Source organism: Salvelinus fontinalis, chromosome 32 (assembly GCF_029448725.1).
Source record: "Salvelinus fontinalis isolate EN_2023a chromosome 32, ASM2944872v1, whole genome shotgun sequence".
NCBI classification, from domain to species: domain Eukaryota; kingdom Metazoa; phylum Chordata; class Actinopteri; order Salmoniformes; family Salmonidae; genus Salvelinus; species Salvelinus fontinalis.
The window spans coordinates 40,315,159-40,324,284 of NC_074696.1; the positions used below are offsets into that span (position 1 = coordinate 40,315,159).

General features: G+C 43.8%; 1 protein-coding gene across 1 annotated transcript; it reads right to left on the reverse strand.

Annotated features, from left to right (window-relative positions):
- Positions 1–2,136: 2,136 nt before the first annotated feature.
- LOC129830566 (mucin-2-like) lies at positions 2,137–7,987 on the reverse strand. The gene is made up of 2 exons (XM_055893137.1): positions 7,627–7,987; positions 2,137–3,147 (listed from the first exon to the last, which is right to left on the reverse strand). The coding sequence occupies exons 1-2, from the start codon at positions 7,681–7,683 to the stop codon at positions 2,692–2,694; spliced, it is 513 nt and encodes a 170-aa protein (XP_055749112.1). The 5' UTR covers positions 7,684–7,987; the 3' UTR covers positions 2,137–2,691.
- Positions 7,988–9,126: the final 1,139 nt, after the last annotated feature.

Here is a 9,126-nt window from a genome sequence, read left to right on the forward strand (position 1 = left end):
GACGGCTCTAGCGGCTCCTGACTGACGGACGGCTCTAGCGGCTCCTGACTGACGGACGGCTCTACTGGCTCGGGACAGACGGGCGGCTCTAATGGCTCGTGGCAGACGGATGACTCAGATGGCGCTGGGCAGACAGATGGCTCAGACGGCGCTGGGCAGACAGATGGCTCAGACGGCGCTGGGCAGACAGATGGCTCAGACGGCGCTGGGCAGACAGATGGCTCAGACGGCGCTGGGCAGACAGATGGCTCAGACGGCGCTGGGCAGACAGATGGCTCAGACGGCGCTGGGCAGACGGGCCGTTCAGGCACCGCTGGGCAGACGGCAGACTCTGGCCGGCTGAGACGCACTATAGGCCTGGTGCGTGGTACCGGAACTGGAGGTACCGGGCTGAGGGCACGCACCTCAGGGCGAGTGCGGGGAACAGGAACAGGGCACACTGGACTCTCGTGGCGCACTCTAGGCCTGGTGCGTGGTACCGGAACTGGAGGTACCGGGCTGAGGGCACGCACCTCAGGGCGAGTGCGGGGAGAAGGAACAGTGCGCCCAGGGCTCTGGAGACGCACAGGAGGCTTGGTGCGTGGTGTAGGCACTGATGGTACTGGGCTGGGGTGGGAAGGTGGCGCCGGATATACCGGACCGTGAAGGACGACACGCGCTCTTGAGCACCGAGCCTCTCCAACCTTACCAGGTTGAATGGTCCCCGTAGCCCTGCCAGTGCGGCGAGGTGGAATAGCCCACACTGGGCTATGCAGGCGAACCGGGGACACCACCTGTAAGGTTGGTGCCATGTACGCCGGCCCGAGGAGACGTACTGGAGGCCAGATACGTTGGGCCGGCTTCATGGCATCCGGCTCGATGCCCAACCTAGCCCTCCCAGTGCGGCAAGGTGGAATAGCCCGCACTGGGTTAAGCACACGTACTGGGGACACCGTGCGCTTTACCGCATAACACGGTGTCTGACCAGTACGACGCCCTCTCACTCCACGGCAAGCCCGGGGAGTTGGCTCAGGTATCCAACCCGGCTTCGCCACACTCCCCTTTAGCCCCCCCCAAGAAATTTTTGGGTGAGCCTCTCGGGCTTCCAGCCGCTCTTACGTGCTTTTGCCTCATAGAACCTCCTCTCCGCTTTCGCTGCCTCCAGCTCCGCTTTGGGACGGCGATATTCCCCTGGCTGAGTCCAGGGTCCTTTGCCGTCCAGGATCTCCTCCCAAGTCCATTCCTCTTTTCCCCATTGCTGTTGTTCTTGCCTTCCTTCCTCAATCCGCTTGGTCCTGTTGTGGTGGGTGTTTCTGTTAAGGCAGTCAATGTAGTTCTCCTCCTCAGACGAGGAGGAGCATGGATCAGACCAAGATGCGGAGAGGTAAGTGTTCATGATTCAATGAAACAACAAGAAAACACTTAAACCTACAAAATAACAAACGTGACTAACCTTAAACAGTCCTGTGTGGTCCAAACACTGACACAGGAAACAAACACCCACAAAACACCAGTGAAACCCTGGCTGCCTTTGTATGACTCTCAATTAGAGACAAACAATACACACCTGTCTCTAATTGAGAATCATACCAGGCCGAACACAAAACCCCACATAGAAATACAAACATAGACAAACCCACCCAACTCACGCCCTGACCAACTAAAATGAATACAAAACAAAGGAAAACAGGTCAGGAACGTGACAATAGGGCTGTGTTTGTGTGTACTTTCAGATTTTTGGTTATTCTAAGGGAAATGTTATATAAATACACACATTTCTATAATATCATCCAACATTCTATATGTGCAACTTGTTGTGGTGTTTGAGTTGCTGTAACATTTGGTTTGAAGTGACTTTGAGGATTTAGGCATGCTTTTTGAGGGATCCTGCCATAGGCCCTACCACTACCAGTGTTTCACTAACAGCGATGCTAATGCTGGCTGTGGGGTAAGTAAATGAAGAAAACCAAGCAATATTTTTGGTCATTGTCTCTCAAGATCAATGGATGAATCACTTTTTGTCATATAACCATATTTCAAATGTTGCTGTACCCTTTTAATGGCAGTCATTTTTACCACATAGATAGAACAAAATTAAAATATCTATATTTTTTAAGTACTACAATACAATGGTAATACAATACAGTACAATGGTAGTACTTTACAAGTATGTTTTTTATTTACAGCTACAATACAATCACATGTCCTTTGCTTATGTAAATTGTAAGAATTTTTGTAGCTTGTGCTCCTGATGATGTTTCCGGGAATATTGCGTATGAGTGATATAAATATTCATGGTGGTGGGGACCAGTCATTGGCAGTGGTGAATCGGGGGGTGAGGCTCAGTACTCGTCAATTCGATCTGTCTTTCTCAGTCCCAAATCACTTCATAGCTCCTTCATACAATAAATGCAAGGTGTGTGACATTAGCAAGGTACATACCCATGGCTTATAAATAGTATACACAGCTCACCTACTACAATTTCCACTTTTTATATAGCAACTTCCTAATTATTATTCATTGTTATTAGTCATTTTCCATTATTATTATTCATTATTACTAAGCCTGCACCTGTGAAACTGCACACAGGTCTTAGTGAATTAATGTGAAGTAATGTACTCTTTTAGAGTGCATTTTCATAGGTCAAGATCTGTAGAAGGAAACGGGAAACATGGGCCAGTAAAGTGTTCCACAGGGCTGTGTTCTTAGTCCTATACCATTTGGATCATGATGGAGATCAGGGGCCACAGGAGGAGACTGCAAGAGCCCAGCAGGGCTGATGTACCTCCATGGGGTGTTGGTGACATATGGCTGGTAGCAGTTATGTTGGTTTGGTTTGCTGCGGTGTACTCAGTGGTCTGCAGGGACTCGAGGGTGGTGGGGGTTTGGGTGGTTGTGGTGGCGGTGATGTGAGTGACTTGAGTAGAGCGTGTGGACTGCGGGCCCAGGGTTCTAGCGGCCGTAGTTGTATGATTGGAGACAGGTGTGGTCGGAGGTCCAATGGTAACATTACTGCTGATGTTGTTATTGGAGGTTGTCATCATGGAGGAATTGTTTGGAAACGTGGTGTTTAAGGGTTGGTTGCTGACTGGGTTTGAGGAGATAGTTGCTGGTACTGTCGTAATGTTTGTAGGGATAACAGCTGTGCTGGTAGTTATGTTGGTAGCCTGTCAAAGATCAGAGGCGAAAGATAAATCAGATATTACATTCTGAATTTAAAAGATATTAAATTGAGATTTTGTGTCACTAGCCTACACACGATACCAATTGTTTTAAACATATTAATAAAAAATTAAAAGCTGAAATGTCAAACCCCTTTGTTGTGGCAAGCCTAAATCAGTTCAGGAGTAAACAATTGTTCAACAAGTCACATAATAAGTTGCATGGACTCACTCTGTGTGCAATAATAGTGTTTAACATGATTTTTGAATGACTACCTATTCTCTGTACCCCACACATAATTATCTGTAAGGTCCCTCAGTTGAGCAGTGAATTTCAAACACAGATTTAACCACAAAGACCAGGGAGATTTTGCCTCGCAAGGAAGGGTACCTATTGGTAGATGGGTAAAAATAAAAAAGCAGACATTGAATATCCTTTTGAGCATGGTGAAGTTATTAATTACACTTTGGATGGTGTATCAATACAGCCAGTCACTACAAAGATACAGGCGTCCTTCCTAACTCAGTTGCCGTAGAGGAAGAAAACCACTCAGGGATTTCAACGAGGCCAATGGTGACTTTAAAACAGTTACAGAGTTTAATGACTGTGATAGGGGATAACTGAGGATGGATCAACAACATTGTAGTTACTCCACAATACTAACCTAAATGACAGAGTGAAAAGAAGGAAGCCTGTACATAATAAAAATATTCCAAAATATGCATCCTATTTACAATAAGGCACTGAAGTTAAACTGCTATGAACGTCATGTCCTGAATACAAAGTGTTCTGTGTGGGGCTAATCCAACACGACACATCACTGAGTACCACTTTTCATATTTTCAAGCATGGTGGTGGCTGCATCATGTTATGGGTATGCTTGTCGTCGGCAAGAACTCGTGAAGTTTTTAGGATAAAAAGAAACGGAGTAGAACTAAGCACAGGCAAAATTCTCAAGGAAAACGTGGTTTAGTCTGCTTTTCAACAGACAAATTCATCTTTCAGCAGGTCAATAACCTAAAACACAAGGCCAAATATACACTGGAGTAGCTTACCATGATGACATTGAATGTTCCTGAGTGGCCTAGTTACAGTTTTGACTTAAATCAGCTTTAAAATCTATGGCAAGACTTGAAAATGGCTGTCTAGTAATGATCAACAACCAATTTGACAGAGCTTGAAGAATTTTATAAAGAATAATGTGCAAATATTGTACAATCCAAGGTGTGCAAAGCACTTAGAAACTTACCCAGAAAGACAGTTGTAATCGCTGCCAAAGGTGATTCTAACATGTATTGACTCAGTGGTGTGAATACTTATGTAAATTAGATATGTATATATTTAATTTTAAACATGTTTTCACTTTGTCATTATCGGGTATTGTGTATAGATGGGTGAGAAACAAATCTATTAAATACATTTTGAATTCAGACTGTAACGCAACAAAATGTGGAATAATTCAAGTGGTATAAATACTTTTTGAAGGCACTGTATATCACGTCATTGTAAGTTATGAAACAAGCAACGAGCAATAAGCTAATTGAGGTGTCCTGCTATAGCGCTCTCATATAAACTATGCCATGGTGCATAAATGGTAATGTATCTAAACGTAATGTCAGTCGTCATATGATTACAGGCATAACTGACTGTACGTTTGTTTATCCCATGTGTGTTGCTGTTTTTGTCGCACTGCTTTGCTTTATCTTGGCCAGGTCGCATTTGTAAAGGAGAACTTGTTCTCAACTGGCCTACCTGGTTAAATAAAGGTGAAACATTTTTTTTTAAAGAAAAAATAACATCATGGCCAATATTAAATTAGAATTTGTCATTTCATATCTACGTCATGAATTCTTATGCCAATTCATTTCAAGCAAAGATGCATTGATAAAAGCACATTCCCACAGTAAGTATCCATTATGGTGATGTGTGAGAGGTGGTTGGGGACTGGACAGACTGGACTGTGTTAAGGCCGCTACACACTTCACGCGACAGAGCGTCGTATGCAGTTCGTTCCAGAATTTGAGCCACGCAAAGTATGTAGGAATACATGTGAAGACGACGCACCCATCGCTGCGTTTGTAGCGGCCTTTAGCCAGGATTGGCTCCAATTGTCTGATGGCTGAGATAAAGTCCTCCCACACTCTGTCTCCGAGTGGACAATGACTCACGGCTATGCCACCAAAGGTCAACCACCCATGACCCTACCTGACTGCACCAGCCACGCTTACTTTGCATTTGGCTCCGGTTCGCATTGGTTGACAGTTGCGGTCTGTACTCTCAGTGTTACATAAGTGTTCACTCTCTCCTCTGCCTTTCATCTGGTCTAATCTAGCAGTCTGTTTTGTTTTTACAGATAAGTCCTATCTCTTCATCTCCTCTCACCTGAGCTTTCCATTACACAATCATAGACACATTTACATTGTTGTCATTTAGCAGACGCTCCTATCCCGAGCGACTTACAGGAGCAATTAGAGACAAGGGCACATCAACAGATCTTTCACACAGTCAACTCATGGATTCAAACCAGTGACCTTTCGCATACTGGCCCAACGCTCTTAACTGCTTGGCTACTTGCCGCCCGGAGGGAGAGGAGAGATTGGTGACAGGGAATTGTTGCCTTGATTGGTTATAAATAGCACTTCATCCTATTTGAACACTCAAAGCACCTCTACAAGGAGTCAAAAGCGTTCCACGGGATGCTGTGCTGGTCCATGTTGACTCCAATGCTTACCACGGTTGTGTCAAGTTGGCTGGATGTCCTTTAGGTGGTGGACCATTCTCGATACATACGGGAAACTGTTGAGTGTGGAAAATCCCAGCAGCATTGCAGTTCTAGACACAAACCGGTGCGCCTGGCACCTACTACCAAACCCCGTTCAAAGGCAGTTAAATCTTTTGTCTTGCCCATTCACCCTCTGAATGGCACACACACACAATAAAAAAAAATCCTTCTATAACCTGCGTCCTCCCCTTCATTTACACTGATTGGAGTGGATTTAACAAGTGACATCAATTAGGAATCCTAGTGTTCACCTGGTTTCACCTGGTCAGTCTGTCATTGGAAGAGCAGGTGTTCATAATGTTTTGAACACTCAGATTAACACTGTAGTGATCAAACACTGTTCATTAGACAAATAACAGAACGAGCACTAGTGCCCAGAGGATCTATGTTCTTTTTCTGTGCACTCTAGATCTGGGTTGAACACGTTTACTGCAACCCAGATCATTAAGCAGCCTAGATATTGTATTGTTACGATATCGTATCAACTGATATGCACGATTTTAACATTGTCATGTCTATTTACATACGGACTGCAGTTGTTTCAATTGATAGCTGTTATAATCCTATAAGACTTTACAAAAGGAAGTGAGATAACGCAAATAATAGAATTATGTATAGTATGAAAATGCCCCCAAAAAACGGTGTATTTCTTATCACTGTCACTGATGGCATTGACTAAGTATAGTTAGTAAGACCAAGTATATATTAATGCTATCCTATCATGTCATTTGTCTACATTAGCTATAATAATGCATTTTAGGTTACAAACCACATCGGTCCACTGGACCTCAGTAGGTACAGCACAGTGCTTGCCAGGCCAGGTGTCACGTTCCTGACCTGTTTTCTGTTATTTTTGTATGTGTTTAGTTGGTCAGGGCGTGAGTTGGGGTGGGCATTCTATGTTTTGTGTTTGTATGTTTAGGTCAGGTGTAATTAGCCTTATATGGTTCTCAATCAGGGACAGGTGTTTGACGTTTCCTCTGATTGAGAACCATATAAAGGTTGGCTGTTCACACTGTTTGTTTGTGGGTGATTGTCTTCCGTGTCTGTGTATGTTGCACCACACGGGACTGTTTCGGTTTGTTCGTTCGTTTGTTGTAGTCTGTACCTGTTCGTGCGTTCTTCGTGTTTTATGTAAGTTCTCATAGTTCAGGTCTGTCTACGTTTGTTATTTTGTAGTTTGTTGAAGTGTTTTCGGTTTTCGTCTTTACTTTAATAACTTCATTATGTCAAATTATCACGCTGCGCTTTGGTCCAATCCCTACTCCTCCTCTTCGTCTGACCGTTACACCAGGATTGTGGGTTTGAATCCTGGTACCAACCATACGTGAAATGTATGCACGCATCACTGTAAGTCGCTTTGGATAAAGACATCTACTAAATGGTATATATTATTATTATATATTACATTTGGGTTTGCAATATAAAACTGTTCCCTTCACTGTGATTTGAAAAATTCAAACAGAACTAATTTGACAAAGCAAAGAAACAGCTTGTGGACAGCTCACTTTTGTTTGCTATGTTTTAAATAAGCAAAGTCAATGTGAATTTAAAAGTATTATGTTTAGCTACTGCAAACACCAATTTAAAGAGACAAATTCCAGATTGTAATACGTAATAGAATTGCCTTGCTTGAATCTGTGTGCCAACCAGTGCCTATAAAGGGGAACAAAGATACAGTACAGTACACAGCATCACCTACCTCAATGAGAACCATTGGCAGAAAGGCCAGACAGGTAAACAGTACAAACTTCCCCATCTCTCTCCCAGTCGTTCTTCAGCGGTTTCCCCCTGTCTATGTGGCAGAGCCCGGACTTCTCTCTGGCCTTTTATACTACCAGGTCCCTAAAAGTGATATGGTCCCATTGTCACGGACGGAGGGACAAATGGGCACGTCTTACGTCACGATAATCACGTACTAAATGGACTGATGCCAGTTCGCTCCATTAGGGTTTGGATACAGAGAGAGCAGATGCTGAAATGTGCCCGATATGCAAAAAAGGAAGCAAATGAGTGATGTGTCGTGAACATAACATGACATGGCCCAGGGGGGTAGCTGAGGTTGAGGACACTAAAGAAGATGAATGTGATTCAACTAGATAGGCAGCATCTCTAATTAGGAATGCATTAGTCTTGCAACTATTCCCACATACTGTAACAACTATTGACCATGGCACCTTTGTATCATGACTAGAGAGAACGATGCAGATACCACAGGGCATCTGTACTGCACCACAATTTAAGTCAGACTTGGGCCTCTCTCTTGCAGTCAAGAAACGTTCTGTGGACTGAAGTGGAGGATGTAATAGTGTACCTTGCTTTAGCGTTTTGGTGGCAGTGGAGGTTCGGATGAGAGAACTTTTAATGTCCATTTCTTTACCCTGCTTGCTTCTTTTTACCTGCTTTTTGTTAAATCTGAAAGGGGTAGGGGGGGGGGGGGAAGCATGGCAAATTAAAACCCACTTAAAGACCTCGTCATGATTCCTGCATTTTCACAGACCCGGTAACCAAAATACAGGTATCCGGGCTGTGTGAATGGTTCTCTGCGTGTTTGCAAGTAAATTCAGTAGCGCGTCCACCGTTTAACACTTCCCTAATTTGAAACGCAAACAGTCCCCATAGTTTAACAACACCCGCTACCGCTCCCAATCGACTAGTTACCCACTGATATGTATGAAATGACAAGAAAGTGGTAAATAAACGGCTGTTTGAAAGCGGGTCGTGTAAACATTGCCTTATATCTTCTGTCTGAAATGGGTATTAGGCTCGGATGGAGAAGCTGCAGCTGTTTCCAGAGAAGCTGCAGTTCGTGGAGCACACAGCCAGGTGTTACCTATTATTGTGCCAGGCATGGGAGCGGCTTGCTACCGTGCTGGCCGGCAATCTGCCTGATGTGTTTGACATCTAGTAAAAAGTCGGCAAACTTCATCACCAAGTTTAACCTGAAATCACTTCCATGAAAAACCAACAGTGACTGAACCTGGATTTGAGAGAGTCGATCAGATACAGTGCATTCGGAAAGTATTCAGACTCCTTGACATTTTTGACATTTTGTTACATTACAGCCTTATTCTAAAATTGATTTTAAAAAATTAAAAAAATCCTCATCAATCTACACACAATACCCGTAATGACAAAGCAAAAGCAGGTTTTTAGAAATCTTTGCTAATAATAAAAATAAAAAATAAACGGAAATATTACA

Excerpts from the sequence above, each read along its gene's own strand:
- LOC129830566 (XM_055893137.1), bottom strand. The coding sequence starts at position 7,683 with ATGGGGAAGTTTGTACTGTTTACCTGTCTGGCCTTTCTGCCAATGGTT. Across the intron at positions 3,148-7,626 it reads TGCCAATGGTTCTCATTGAG|GCTACCAACATAACTACCAG; the intron begins GTAGGTGATGCT and ends GATCTTTGACAG.